Source organism: Zea mays, chromosome 3 (assembly GCF_902167145.1).
Source record: "Zea mays cultivar B73 chromosome 3, Zm-B73-REFERENCE-NAM-5.0, whole genome shotgun sequence".
NCBI classification, from domain to species: domain Eukaryota; kingdom Viridiplantae; phylum Streptophyta; class Magnoliopsida; order Poales; family Poaceae; genus Zea; species Zea mays.
Genome location: NC_050098.1, coordinates 168,340,723 through 168,356,339, shown reverse-complemented (window position 1 = coordinate 168,356,339; position 15,617 = coordinate 168,340,723). Strand labels below are relative to the sequence as shown.

Genomic DNA, 15,617 nt, shown 5'->3' with positions numbered 1-15,617 from the left:
CCCTTCAGCGACATCCTCGACAAGTACATCCAGAATGATTGCGTGAAGAAGCAGGGAAGCCACTCCCGGAACCTGCGCAGGGTCCATCTCGGCCTCGGCCTCATTAAGGCCCTCTTCGAGCAATTCCTCGACACCGAGTGTGTCTCCTTACATTCAACCAAACGCGAACACATCTCATCACTAAAGTCTGAATATTTCATGCAAGATAGGTCACCCTGACTGAATCTCAATACAACGTATGATGTACTTTTGTCAGTATGTGTGTGATGACAACTGCATGATCCAGAACTGGTTGTCATGTGGTTAAATACATTTGCCAAATTGTCAGCTGGTGCTCACAGGCTATTACTGCATGTGTAACTGTCAAGTGCTATGATTTGGACAGATAGTTGTTTTGTTTTAAAATGATACTTATATATTGACCGGTGGCTCTGTTCTTTGGCATTTGTTTTTTTCCAGGGGGACATTGTATGATGTTGCTACGACAGCTTACGGGCAGGTCTGCGCGCAGTTTCATAGCTGGGCGATCAGGAAGGCTGTTGGTGCTGGCATGTACACTCTTCCAACCAGGGAGCAGTTGATAGTGCGGCTGAATGAAACTGGTAAGCAAACATGAAGACCCACCGCATTTCGACAGATTGCAAGTTATTTCTAATGCACTTGAATCCAAATAACATATGATACTCTTTTCCACTATAGAACATTGTACCACATGCCTTGTTACTATCCTGGTTACTGTACTGTGTACTGAAAATTTGCTCATCACATTATTACAAGTGAATCATTTACCTGTCAACATTGTCATTACGGATCTTTTTTCCCCTTATTCGCATCTGAGCTATCAATATACGATATCTCCATCCACAATATTGCTCTATCATCATTTAGTTTGTGTTAAGGAAGGAATTCTCAGTAGTCTGAGCTATTTAAATTACATGTTGATTGTAATATTGAATTAAGATATTTTCTTTTCACACTTCAGGTTTTCTGTTACTTGCACGAGTTATTGCCGCAACATGTTGTGTGACACTATCCGCTTCAATGGCCGCACAGCTAGGTTCAACTCCAATGGTTGCATTCCAGATCTGCTTGCAAACCTGGTTGGCTTACTCACTTCTTGCCGATGGATTGGCTTTTGCTGGACAGGTAAGGGAACCCTGTGTTTCTTTGGTCGTTAACCTTCTTTATTAGAAATTGGATGACATTTAATAAGCTCAAGTTAATATGATTGGTAATGGGGTTTCCAGATGCATCTCTTATCTTTTGGTTTATTTCTTATAAATCGGGATCACACTTCAACAGACCATACTTGCAAGTGCATTTGCTCGTAAGGACCATCCGAAGGCCACTGCCACAGCTTCTCGTATCTTGCAGGTATGTTATGTATCTTGAGTTTCTATTTGACACATTTTCCATGGCCTTAGAGAAGCATTTCCCTTATTTTGCAGCTGGCTTTGGTCTTGGGACTTCTCCTAAGCATACTTCTTGGTGTTGGTCTGCGCATAGGGTCCAGATTATTTACATCCGATCAGGGTGTACTGCATCATATCTACATAGGAATACCGGTATGTTTTCTCTGCTAAATGCTAAGGACGATGGCAAGTCGCGGCCTTCACCATGATCCGTTTTGCTGCTTCCAGGTCAGAAAAGCAAGCACAGCAGCAAAACAGATCGATTTGGAAGTCAAGTTCAGCTGTATCGTCAGACAACAGTTTTATGGACAGCATGCACACAGCCATCATGGTAAAATTCATGTTTTGCTCTTAAATTGCATGTAGACTTCATTTTTCGATTCTGATGGAATCTCTGTTCTTGTCAGCCCAGCACTCTAGACAACCTCCTCCTGAACTCAAACCAAGAGCTTCATATACACCGGTAAGCTGGTAAAGTATGGTGGCATATCATGTTCCATATTCGACGGCTGAGACCTGGTAGAGCGTGAGGTCCTACCGCCACTGCTCTCGCGGGTCGAAGATGTCGCGCATTGGGAAAGAGCCATGTATGCTAGCAAAAAAAGAAATGACTTGTATTGACAAGTCCTCCCTGAAGTCCAAACTGTTAGAACATGAGTCTAGATATGTGAAAGGGAAATGTGCCCTTGGGCCATTTCTAAGTATTTTGGTGATTGAGTGCCAACACAAGTGCTTTTGTGTTAATCTATGCAATGTGGTGGACAAAGCGCAAATCAAGTCAAAAGGTATGTTTCTAGACTTAGTACATTGTTTTATGGACTAATGTATTGTGTCTAAGTGCTAGAAACAGGAAAGATTGAATTGGAAATGAGATGGCTATGTTCAGCCGAAGTCAGCTCGGTCTGGGTGCACCGGACTGTCCGGTGGTGCACCGGACAGTGTCCGGTGCGCCAGGCTGACTCTGGTGAACCTGCTGCTCTCGGGAGTTCGACGGCGGTGTACGGCTATAAATCACCGGACTGTCCGGTGGCGCACCATACTGTCCGGTGAGCCGTTCACAGGCGAACTCGTCGCTCTCGGGAGTTGATTAACGGCGTACGGCTAAAATTCACCGGACTGTCCGGTGGTGCACCGGACTGTCCGGTGAGCCAACGGTCAGCCAGGGCAACGGTCGACCGAGGATTCCGCGCGTGACGCGTGGTCGAGCCAACGGTCACATTGGTGCACCGGACAGTGTCCGGTGCGCCAACGGCTCTCAGACTCCAACGGTCGGCTTCGCCAAATAAGGAAGGATATCTGCACCGGACAGTGTCCGGTGGTGCACCGGACTGTCCGGTGCGCCAGTCGACAGAAGGCAAGATCTGCCTTCCAGGAATGTTCTCAACGGCTCCTAGCTGCCTTGGGGCTATAAAAGGGACCCCTAGGCGCATGGAGGAGCACACCAAGCATACTCAAATCATTCCTAAGCACCAAGACTTCGATTCCACGCATTTGTTTCTTCGTGATAGCATCTAGAGCTCTTGTTGAGTTGTGAACTCATCGGGTTGTGTTGCGAGCTCTTGTTGCGACTTGTGTGCGTGTTGACATTCTGATTTTGTGTCTTGAGTGTGTTGCTCATCCCTCCCTTACTCTGTGCTTCTTTGTGAATTTCAAGTGTAAGGGCGAGAGGCTCCAAAGTGTGGAGATTCCTTGCAAATGGGATATAGTAAAGCAAGCAAAACACTGTGGTATTCAAGTGGGTCTTTGGACCGCTTGAGAGGGGTTGATTGCAACCCTCGTCCGTTGGGACGCCACAACATGGAGTAGGCAAGCGTTGGTCTTGGCCGAACCACGGGATAAACCACTGTGCCATCTCTGTGATTGATCTCTTGTGGTTATTGTGTTTTGTTGAGACTCCTCTCTAGCCACTTGGCATTATTGTGCTAACGTCTAATCAAGGGAGATTGTGGATTAAGTTTCAAGTTTCACAGGATCACCTATTCACCCCCCCTCTAGGTGCTCTCAATATGCCCCTGATCATCAGTTTCTGGTTCAATATGTCCCTGATCATCAGTTTCTGGTTCATGTACAGTAGCAGTACAGGACTAGCCTAACCCTGTGGCTGTGACCTGTAAGTCATCTACACGGCAAGAATGCAGAGAGGGGAATTGTAGTGTAGGGTTTATTTGCTACCATATGTACATGTACGTGGGTGCAGCCATGTAAATTTGTAAATATAAATCCGATAGCGTTTAGAAAGGAAATTAAATTGTCTGGATTGAAACACCGTGTTGTTGACATCATGCAAATTTTAAATATACCTAATTTAGGTCGAGAAGTCTCATGCTATGATATGTTGTTTGATTTACAATATCGTGTGTATAAATATTTCATGTTTTTCACTTTATTTGTTTTGCGGTACCAAACATATAACGATTTCATGTGTTTCCCGTGGCAACGCACGGGCATAGACCTAGTATATATATATAAGTGAAACCATTCTCCATGCAACCACTACCTACTCATTTGCTATCCTGCAAGAGAAAAATAAAAAAAGTGTTAGGACCTACCCAAATTATGAAAAACTTGTCAACATGGTTAATCGGTTAGACCCTCTCTTCATAGGGGAAATCAAATAAAGGTTTTTTTACCCTTGTCAATGGTTGATGATCGAAGTTAATGATTATTACTTTATCTCCCTTAGATATTCTCACATGAAGCAATAACGTTCAAATCAAATGGTAATACAGGGACAAGCGATTGTTATAAGATAAATAACTGTAAATCAAGGGGAAAATAGAGGAATAAATGCATAGACGGTGCAGGGAGCTTCGGCAATAGATAATACCTCTGAAGGCTCTCCTCTTGCACAAAAAAATACCGAGCATGAGTATCCTAAATGACCAACCCCTCACACTGTTCACTAACTTATCGGGATCAAGCTCCTATATAATCCTATGTATATCTATACTCTTATCCCCTCTCTTTTACATCAAAATGTTTCGTATTTGATGGAGTACATTTTCAACTTTTCATTGTATCAACGTGTTTGTATGACTTCTCTTGGTCAAGGCTTCTTATAGAAGCCATTCTTATCCGAAGGTCTCGTCATCCGTACACTCGCCACCACATTCCTGATGTCGATGAAGCCTCTCTCACAAGCTCCTTCGACGATAATAGCTTTCAGTTTTCCGTTGCTCAAATGAATAAATTTGACAAAGCTTTTTGTTGGCCGAAGCTTTTCTCCATCGCCCATCTATTGTTTTGTTGAGACAAAGGCTAAACTAAATGGGGTCAGGAGACAAAGATCGCAATCGTTCGGACCATGTTGATTATTTTGTCCTAAAATAACAATTGAAAACAATCTTAATTATCGAGGACTTTTGGCCGAAGACTTCCTCCTCAACAATAAGCTAGAGCAAAAAATATTGAAAAATTAAAAGTAGACATCTGAGCTAGAAATGGGCCAATACAAAATTTGTTGAATCATTTAAAAAATAAATCTACCTACATAAAAAATTGGACTCCAGAAGTTAAATGAGCCCGAGGAAAGAGTTCGTGCAAACATGGGCTGCTTGCTCAAGCGCACGGTCGGTGTATGACTTCATAATGAAACACGAGATGGTTGGAGGGCCAAGTCTCATATCTATCCATGAGAATTTATCCCCAATAATTTTTCTCCCTCGGTTCTGGCCTCTATCTCCTCCATTTGCACTGCCACCTGCTCTGCTAGTTAAAATTGTTGAGAACTACGTTACCACGGATCACCAGATCCGCTCCCTTCCCTCCCATCAGCAGATTAGGCGTGAGAAGATGTGGAAGACCCGTATCCCTCCCCAGAAGCACGACAGTGAAACACATGAGACACATGATGTAGGATTGGGCCTCTGGCCTCTTTCTCTTCTCTATCTTATGAGGGGGTGTACAAGTTCCTTATATAGAGATATGAGACCCCTCATGGGCAAAGCCGGTATTTGCCCACATAACCTTGACTAGGGTTACTTAACACTCCCCCTTGGGTGAATACCGCGATCAACACATGCCTCATTAAAACTCCAAAAAACCTAGTGGGAAAATATGGAGAAAGAGCGCATGGTGACGCATATTGCATTTGCACTTTGTTGCCTCGTTAAAAACCTTATGTGAGAAACTTCAAGAAAACTCACTAAGGGAAAAAGAGTGCAACAACTGTCATCAGGATATATTTCGATCTTCTAGATCTAGATTCAATTGAATCTTCTATAAAGGCTCACTTTAGAAATGTGCTCCCCTGATCCTTGCAAAACTGTCTCAGTATGGAAAAATAACTTCTTCTAAAAGTTTATGCAGTTATGCACATATTGATTTAGCAAATAGATTGCATATTGTTGCAAGGATTATATCAAGAACTTCACCTCTACTCACTTCTAGGATATACGAGGTAAGTGCACGTATCAACGTAAATAAGCCACTTTGACTGATGGTGTTCGATCGGCTAGATCTATATATTTGATAGGAACTTCCATAAAGGCTCACATATTGATCAACAAGCTGATGTTTCCGGGCATAGAATATGACATTTATTGTCTCACGATTGTGATCAATATAAGCATTTGCTCCCCCTGACGATGACATTTGTCAAAGTCGTTATCCCTCATAACTCAAGCATATTCTTCAAGATATATGTCTCGTTGTTCATCTGGAATAACGAGAATGGATGAAGTTGGGGTGCTATAATTTTCTATCTTACACCACAATTTATACATAGTTGTGCAAAGCAAGTAACATGTCCTTCTATAGGACTTTAGGGGATAATATAGTTGCAATAGTACATATTCTAAATATGACACATCGCTTCAGGCGTTCATCCATTGCAACATATATGATGGTGTAACAAAAGTCCATCAAAGATCGTAATCCATCAGGGATTTTTCATTGATCAGATATATCGTTATAGTCTATCATTCTGGCACAATGGGGATATTTTGCCAGTAACACCTAAACCTTATAGGTTTCTGCCATCGGGGCTTTACAGGATACCGTAATTCCACATCAAGTGGAAAATACCATGAGTAAAACTCGTGGAATGCACATGTTCTTATTTGGTGAACTTCAAGTCCTTTGGTACCTCATCTTATTCCTTTTTGGGTCTGTATGGGTCTTTATCCCTTTATATGGGTTATCAAAACTTTTGTGTTCAACACAGACTTTGTTTCTTCTGGAAAGATTCCATTTAGGAACTATAATCTCAACTAGGAGATATTCTCTCTACATAGAAGAGTGATCATTCATCAGGAATGTATTATCCAGTACGAGATTTATATGTTGCATATTTATAATTCAAAGATATGAGTCCTCCTAGGATCTCACAACGGATCTTCAGAATCCTATTAACTGCATATTTTAATTCATGCCATTTGCCAGATATATTACATAGCAGAACAGTGTTTATTCAACACATATGTGGGATGGGTCTAACACAAGACCACTTAAACCATCACATTCACCACACATTATTTCAGTAATGCCCATAAATGTTCGAACGTCAAGCTCGCGACTTTCATTTTATGATTATTGGTTCAGCCTCGATTGCATTTATAAATGACCCGATAAGAGAGCTTCAAGCACTCATGTCTAGGACTTTGTTTTGGATCCCGTTGCAATCTATAGAGGCAAGATAAGTGTCGACACATTTGTCTCCCACATTTAATAATGATCTTCGTCATTTCCCAAAAACAAAAGATTCATTGTTCCGTATTCCCAGCACAATAATATTGCGCGCATTGCTAGGAACTTCATCATCAAGATGAACCTCTTCGTGAGGCAAATCACCAACATGGTGAGTTCATCGGAGGAGAGTTATTATAGACCACGTGAATATGTAATCAGAACATATGCTTTAACAAAGACCAATGGATCATATTCACAGGCATCCCCGAGAATAGATCAAATACCAATAAGTCAAATGTGGATACGATATTAATCCCGGGTATATCCACATCTACATCAGGTAGAAGCATTCAAACCAATATGGTTACTCCTCAACGATTTCTAGCAGACTCCATATACACAGGATTACACACCGAACGACAGGTTCAGTTTAGCTTTTGTGCGTTTAATAGAATATTGAGGCATTACACTAGATGGACATTCATCTCCCCCGAATGTCGTGATGTTCTAAAAGCATACAGATAATATCCCCAACCACAATCATCCAGTTGTGGCCATTGTATGCTATTGTGGTGATTTATTTGGGAAATCTTACACACATTACAGATAGGGGTTTTATGCAGTGAGCTTTGGACTTAGATTAATGTAGTGGCATGAATACTACATATTTGTCCTTCAACATGAAGGATTAGTCTCAACATCCAGAGAGACACGCAACAACAAGTTACTTCATGGTTACAATTCTGCAAACTTATATTGTTATTATTACCAAATACACAGTCAATCATTAAGATTTAGACTGATATGCGCAACACATTTTTTTATCTATAAGGGTCCTTCAGGGGCTCATGCATATCATTCGTCGTTTGGAGCCAGTTGTTGACTTCAGATCAACAAGTAAGATGACCATCAGGGTCTAGCGCTCACAAGGACATTCAATGGTTGCATTGTTCTTTTAAGCACATAAGAAAATGTGTGCATAGATAATGGTAGTAAAGTGCACGACATCAGGCTAATGCTGCCAAGCAAAAAAATTTGTATGCAGAGATGTATAGTCCAACTCATTTTACCATTGCCCATGGTTTACCCAATTACTCATACTGGTCTGAAATTGGGTTTCAAGTTATGCAACATTTTTAGGTATTATAATTTTGAGAGAGAACTTATAACAACATTCAAATATTTGTTGTGTAAGCTGCCAACAGGCAAACTTTTCTCCTCATATTATACACCAATTTATTCTATAAAGCATTATTTCGATCTCCTCATTGTTCAGTAAAAAGAGAAGCTTTGGAATAGAACATACAAGGCCAAGAATTTGTTTTATCTGGGAAAACTCATCTGATTGCTAAGACTAAGCAAATGGTGATAACTACTTGGCAAGAGCGAAAAAAGACCAATATCCGTCTGGGACTTGTCTTCAACAACAGATAGTGATGCTCTCATATGAAGGAGTCATCTAGTCTCTACAAGATCTTCATAGTTCTATCACAAATTACCATCACTACCACTTTGGTGGTCAAGATTTATGGCTTTTTCGGTGTCAAGGACTAAGCACATATTAATGTCCTAATTTAGCTTCAAGCTCTGTGGTGATGTGGGATTTCATGGCTATTTTTCTACTCTTCTTACTTCTAGTAGATCAGATATAGATTATGGTAAGCATGTCAAGGGGTGAAATCCAATGTAGTTCTGCTACATAAACCCCATTTATATGTCCCTCCAGGTTTGACCTTTACCGTTTTGGTTACAGTATATATCATACTCGTCAAAGGACTATCCCGAGTTAATTCAGCAACTAGGGGTATTTATAATTTTGAGAGATGTATGCAACACAAGCATAAAGGTCCTGGATAGGACGAGCGAAGTGGTTCGACAGGAACACACAATGGTTTTCACACCAATATAATGCAAATTTTCTCAGAATAACCTCTCAGTATACTTGCAACTTTGTGTTGCTAGTGGTTACATATCCTTTTATCGCATAGTTTGCTTCATGTCATTCAGTGACAAAGAGAGCAATATGCTAACATCTGGTTGAGCAATGTATGACTGAGATTTCCGGTCTTAAATCATTTGGTAAGGACTTTTTGCTTACTAATAGAATCCCAATTTGTGATGTCTTATATGCTAAAAAGGCTTTTATGCATTATATATCTTCAGGTTACTTCAGGTAAAACTTTATGCATGAGATGAGAGTAGAGAATTAACTTATCTGTGTTTTATTGTATTTCAATTTAATTTCTCGGATTTCCAAGCACTATAGAGCTTGATATAGTTGTTATGGCCACTTGGAGATATATAAATATATAATGCCACACAACACAATCAAATAAAATATAGAGCCAAACACAATTGTTTATGAAGGTTGCACAATAATGTGACTTCAGAGGCTTGAACAACTCAGCACAATCCACGCGAGTACAATCTCTAGCGTATCTGGCATCAATGTGTGTGCGGCCATCAAGGCCACAACAACACAACAAGCCTCCGTAACAAGCGTGACAGACACAATTATGTCTCGGTAGTAGTCGGCGTACACGATAAGTCCACACAACATGAGCAACAGGTGCAATTGTGTCTCAATGATTGCGACTCATGGGTAGTGCCTACAAGGCCTGCGAAAAATGCGTGACTCGGTGATAGCGGTCCGACTCAACTGAAGCGATCCGATTAAGCGAGAGTGCGACATAGCAATCACATGGCACAACCAAGTTCGTACGACACAAATACTGCGTCATGTTGCCAGGGCGCAGCCAATGCTCAGTCAATTCCATAACTCAGACGATTAACAACGCAACCTGATCGGTGTATCCAAGTACTCACTATACAATTTAATCACTCGACGTGAGTCTAAAAGCTCAACATAATATAAATATTTAGAGCGATTTAAGTATGCACAATATAGACTTTACATGCATTTTAATAATTTTCTGCTAAATATTTACAATGAGATATATCTGCAGAAAAATACTAGAATTAGTGTATGAACATAAACTCATGAGATGCAAGAATGTGTTTTCTCATATTTACTGCAACGGTAAGGGCCCACATATTCCATGCATCAAGCCATCATGGCCAAGTTTGCTTAGGTCGTGCACATGCATGGAGACGTCCGCATGGCCTACTTTCATTATGCATGGTGATGACTGAATGGGTTAGCAGGTACGTGCATGCAGCCACGCGACCAGGGAGTGGGGACCCACGTGAAAACTGCTTCGCGCATGCATAGAGGGCGTCAGGCCGTCAGCGCATGCACCGCTCGCATGTCCATCGCAAACATGCAGGAGTGGGCTCCCATTAGTGCATGCACCGCTTTAACCGCATGCAGGTGATCCTCACTAATCCGCGATCCACTTCCTGAGGGATGTGCGGTTCGCACTACTAGTGCTAGACCATCAGAAATAAAGATATTGGATCTGCATGCATGCCGTTCCAGATCATGGCTAAGGGCGTCTTCCCCTAGCCGCACATAGGTGAGTAGGCTGCCGCCGATTAAGGCTGTGTGCAAGGCATTCCCGTTGGTGGCCACGTGCCCTACTGCTCTCCATCCTCCAGCGCTGTCCACACGAGGTCGTCCTTGTGCAGCAGGCACAGCTCGGCGGGCTCCATCGGGGAGGCCATACCGCAGCGGAGCGCAAGGCCGGCCGCGTCGTTGGGGAGCGATGGATGCACGCAGCTGGTGGTGTGGGCATGGATATCGGCACTCGGCGCAACTCTCTTTTTTATTGTGATTACATATCAATAACATCTCATACCTTCCAATTGCACAGATGAATCGAAACCTATCGCGTAGGACAGTTCGGCTAGGCCGGAGACCTGCCGGCTTGACGGAGAGTTGATGCAGATCTGATCCCGCAGCAACGTCGAGGTAGAGCGTGTTGATAACGTGTTGAGAACTACGTTACCACGGATCACCAGATCCGCTCCCTTCCCTCCCGTCAGCATATTAGGCGTGAGAAGATGTGGAAGACCCGTATCCCTTCCCAGAAGCACGACAGTGAAACACACGAAACACATGATGTAGGGTTGGACATCTGACCTCTTTCTCTTCTCTATCTTATGAGGGGGTGTACAGGTTCCTTATATAGAGATGTGAGACCCCTCAGGGGCAAAGCCGCTATTTGCCCACATTACCTTGACTAGGGTTACTTAACAAAAAATAAAAGTCCACTACTTGTGTGTGCAGGACATTTGGCATGCCACGAACGACTGTCGCCCCTCCTCGGTCCCAACGCGACGAGCAGGTAACTTCTTCTCCCCACTCTCGAGTCCCCGACGCCTACTCAGGGTCGTTCATGACTTTTTAGAGGCCCAGTGCGAAATCTGATATGGAGGCCCCACCCCCATATATATAATTGAATATTTAACGTATAAAAATTATTATGTTGTTTTGATGTTTTGAAATTTATAATATGATAAATGTAAAATATAGCCAAAAGCACTTACTTGTTATCTGATATCATTAAAAATATCTTCTAATATTTTGTGATACAAAGTCATCGATTATATTATTGAGATCAATCTCATCCAACAATTTCTTTTCAACATATAGAATCGCCAAGCCATTTAACCTCTCTTGAGTTATTGTTGACCTTAAATAGTTAACAAAAATATTTCAATTTTAAAAAGCTTCTCTTCGCCGCTGCAACCATCATGTGTATAGTAAATAATACTCTCTCTATATCAAAATAGAATTCGTTTTGCTTCTTTAGTGGATTCATCATCATCTAGTTGAATATTAACATAAAAATCAAGAGATAAAACAAATACTATTTTAGAATGGATGGAGTATTCGATAAGTAATTAAGATATTAGTTTAACAATATAAACAAGACTGGTCGATAGCGCATCGCTCTTTACGTATTTGTGTATAGGATAGATAGGTTTAACAGAAAAAGTGCTAGCGTCCGGTAGTTAAGGAGCCTCTGTTTTTAAGGGCCCGATACGACCGCACCCTCGGCATCCTCTCCGGTACGGCCCTGGACCTACTTCCTGTAAGTTGCGAGTGGCCTGCTCCCTGTTGTAGACTGTAGTGCTGTGATTAATCGGGGATTAACCATCTGATCGTATCATTGGAGGCGATCAGGGCTAACGACGCGATCAGTACGATCAGATAACTGATCGTCCGATTAGTCCGCGATTAATCACAACTAATCGTCCGATCAACGCATGGACGAACAGGCCGGCGTCTGCTTTGAAAATTGAAATTTTGGCCCAGTAGCATTTCGGTCCAGCAGCTCAGCCCATATTCCACTTATCCCAATTCCCACGTGAACACAGGCAGCTGCAACGCGTGAAATACGGGCACAACAGTACCACGCGACGTCAAATACGGGCACAACTCGTGAACGACGGCGGCGCCTAGCGGCGACATCGTCCCCCTCGACTCCTCCTCCATCCCCGATGCGGCGCGCCAGCCTGCAGGTACGTTTCCTTCCCAGTCTCCACGGCTAAACCAGGGCACCAGTCCATCTCGATCTTCTCCCCAGTCCCCAGTGGCCCAGTCCCGTTCATCTCTACAGGTGTTGGATACTTGGATTGGATTCGAGTGCTCTGGAATATAGTTGTTAGTTGTTTGCCTTGTTCAAAGCCTGAAATCTTCCAGTTTTGTCCATGTTTGGGCGTATGGCTGTTTGCCTTGTTCAAAGCCTGAAGCCATGTCCATGGACGTATAGGCGTATGGCTGTTGCCTGTTTATCCACTGCAGTTCAAAGTCCGAAGCCATGTCCAAACCCTAATCTCCCTCCCATCTTGATCTCGCGTCGCATTGGCGATGTATCCTGTTCCCGGCTTCCGGCGGCTCGACGGCGATGAGCGGCTCCGTGCATCAGTGATGCCGCGTCACGGTGGCCAAGACGTGCGGGCCGTGGCTGCAGCGGCGGTGCGCCGCTCGGCATCGGCGAGCCACACTGCGCATCCGCGATTCCACACCAAGTTGGACAAAGGCGGCGCAAAGAACATGCATCCATGGAAGTCCAATCAACCATGTAGATTTCACCGAGTTTTTTGTGCTTTTGTTAGGTGCCCAATTGTCTAAATTTCTACAACTCAGATGAGACCAAAACTCCTACTCCAATATCTAATCAGATTTAGTCCCATAAGTTGTCTGAGTTATTGTTTGGTCCATCAGTCGCCTTCTATAGCACCGAAAGCACCCCCCGTATTTTGCGGGGGGAAACGGTGTTCTTTCGGGGCTACAGGTACAGAACCAATCTCCCCTGTTTAATTTATTTTGTTTTGGCTACCATAACCATTCTTTTTGTGTGGCAGATTAGCTTATTACCTCCATGGGTAAAAGAAAGCGGTCGTTGTGTCAACAAGATAACCATAATGATTCTCTAGCCAGCAAAATAATGAGAACTAGAATCCCAGATCTTCCTGAGGTACCAAGGCATTAAATTCTGATTATTGCAAGCATATGCTCACTGTTACTGCACATCTAATTACTTGGGATTATGATAGGCTACCTGAATATTACGATTTATAAACATTGATATTGTTTAGTGCTATGATTTGGTCAGTCATACATCATTATTGAATTATTCCAACTGAAGCAATGGCTTTACAATCTCAATGTTTATCTTTTATCCACTGCTTGTGTGTGCAGGACATTTGGTCTCATGTACATTCCCTAATGCCAATGCGTGATGCTGGCCGTGCTGCTTGCCTATCTCGTGCCTTTTTACGTTCCTGGAGACGTCATCCTAATCTTATCTTTAATAAGGATACGATTGGCATGAAAAAAAATTCATATGGAGAGAATTTCCACCACAAAATTAGCCGCATTCTCAGGAATCACTCTGGCATTAGTTTGAAAACATTCAAGCTTGACTACAGTGGCATGTGTGGGTTCGATGGAACTATATCTTGACAGTTGGCTTCAGGCTGCTCTTAATCCAGGGATTGAAGAACTCACCCTCTGGTTGTTCCATACAAGGAGAATATATGAATTCCCATGCTCACTTTTATCTGATGGGGTTCGAAATTCACTTCGGTACCTTAAACTTCGTTGTTGTGCTCTCCGTCCCACAGTTGAACTTGCCCCCATGAGAAGCCTAACAAGTTTACATTTGTCCTTTGTGAGCATTAAATGGGATGGGTTAAAGCGCCTCCTTTCCAACTCCCTTGCTCTGGAGGAATTAGAGCTAGTATGTTGTGACAAGATCGTTTGCCTCAAGATACCTTCTGCCCTGCAGCGTCTCAACAGCCTTAATATTTTTGGATGCTCGGCCCTCAAAGTGCTAGAGAGCAAAGCTCCAAATCTCTCTAGTCTTTCTCTTTTACATTTTGGAGGCAGGCTAGTCTTCTCACGTGTGAAAACATTGCAAATGAAGAAACTAATCACTGAAAGTACTGTCTATGATGCTCGTACCAGGCTGCCATCCATTATGCCCAATCTTGAAACTCTTGTCATAAACTCATTTGATTGGGTATGTATGTATGTGTGTGTGTGTGTGTGTGTGTGTATATATATATATATATATATATATATATATATATATATATATATATATATATATATATATATATATACTATTTAAAGATAGAAGTTGATGATATGAATGGGTTACATTTGTGATTATCTAGTGCATAAGTTATCTGAGATGCATGGCGTGTTTTTGTGCAGGTTGTTGATGCACCAATGCTGCCTACCAAATTCCTCTGTCTTAAGCACCTGATCGTTCGCTTGTCATTAGGAACAACCATTACCCAGGCATTTGACTATTTCTCTTTGGTTTCTTTCCTTGATGCGTCTCCTTCCTTGGAGACTTTTATATTAAATGTAAGGTGTTGGCACTGTCAATTCATTCGGTCCTGTAAATTCATCTTACCATTCTGTCCATTTAGCTTAATCATGTTATCTTTTTCATCATCAGGTGAGTGAGAAAGGCATGATCCATGAATCAATTTCTGCGCATCCACAATTGAGGCACACACCTGAGCACCACCATGGCCACCTCAGGAGTGTGAAGATATGTGGTTTCAGCTCTGAGAAAAGCTTATTTGAACTAACACGTTATATTCTTGAGAATGCGGTGTCACTGAAATTTCTTACACTGGACACCTTTTATGGGGATCGGTGTGGTCAGGGTAAGTGTACAAGTTGTTTACCCACGCCTGATGTTTTTATGGATGTTTCCAAAGCGATCTCAGGTATCAAGACATACATCGAGAACAAAGTTCCATCCACAGTTAAACTAACTGTTCTGGAGCCTTGCAGCCGGTGCCATGTTAGAAGAGTAATTTAGACACCATCCTAGTCATGCTACGTCACTTCCATTTAATTTAATTTAATTTGAGAAGAACCATGCTTGTTTCCTGGATTATTTATAGCTGTGTCCCGATGCACAGCAAATTTAATCTCTGATGATGGACCGTGCTTGTGTTTCCTGAATTAATACATGCCAACTGTTTAGTTTTGTAGTATGGCATGTGGATTTATTTAAGACAAGTTGACAAATCTTGTGTATTCGGTCCGATGCTGATATGTTAATTGTAGTGTGTGGCTGTGCTGTGGACTTGAGAGAAAATACTGGAAACATAATTTTGCGTTCAATTCTACTGCAACGAGCT

General features: G+C 42.3%; 1 protein-coding gene and 1 long non-coding RNA gene across 4 annotated transcripts; both read left to right on the top strand.

The window, feature by feature from the left end:
- Positions 1 to 1,247: 1,247 nt before the first annotated feature.
- On the top strand, positions 1,248 to 1,562 carry LOC103648249 (uncharacterized). Its single transcript, XR_002268442.2, has 2 exons — positions 1,248 to 1,374; positions 1,449 to 1,562. It is a non-coding gene; the product is annotated as an uncharacterized lncRNA (long non-coding RNA).
- A 9,000-nt stretch (positions 1,563 to 10,562) lies between these two features.
- On the top strand, positions 10,563 to 15,537 carry LOC103650862 (uncharacterized). Of its 3 annotated transcripts, XM_035966355.1 has the most exons (7): positions 10,563 to 10,725; positions 10,814 to 11,063; positions 11,230 to 11,287; positions 12,324 to 12,467; positions 13,314 to 13,426; positions 14,671 to 14,826; positions 14,921 to 15,537. In XM_035966355.1, exons 5-7 carry the CDS (start codon positions 13,331 to 13,333, stop codon positions 15,290 to 15,292), a joined length of 624 nt encoding a protein of 207 aa, XP_035822248.1. In that variant the 5' UTR covers positions 10,563 to 10,725; positions 10,814 to 11,063; positions 11,230 to 11,287; positions 12,324 to 12,467; positions 13,314 to 13,330; the 3' UTR covers positions 15,293 to 15,537. The 3 variants fall into 3 exon arrangements, with proteins under 3 accessions (XP_035822248.1, XP_020405975.1, XP_035822249.1); XM_020550386.2 differs by lacking the exon at positions 13,314 to 13,426; XM_035966356.1 differs by lacking the exons at positions 10,563 to 10,725; positions 10,814 to 11,063; positions 11,230 to 11,287; positions 12,324 to 12,467 and adding an exon at positions 12,474 to 13,243.
- Positions 15,538 to 15,617: the final 80 nt, after the last annotated feature.

What these genes read in the sequence shown, in the direction of transcription:
- LOC103650862 (XM_020550386.2), top strand. An exon ending in GGTCCCAACGCGACGAGCAG is followed by an intron (nt 11,288 to 12,323) that starts GTAACTTCTTCT and finishes ACGTGAACACAG; the next exon opens with GCAGCTGCAACGCGTGAAAT. An exon ending in TGGAGACTTTTATATTAAAT is followed by an intron (nt 14,827 to 14,920) that starts GTAAGGTGTTGG and finishes TTTCATCATCAG; the next exon opens with GTGAGTGAGAAAGGCATGAT.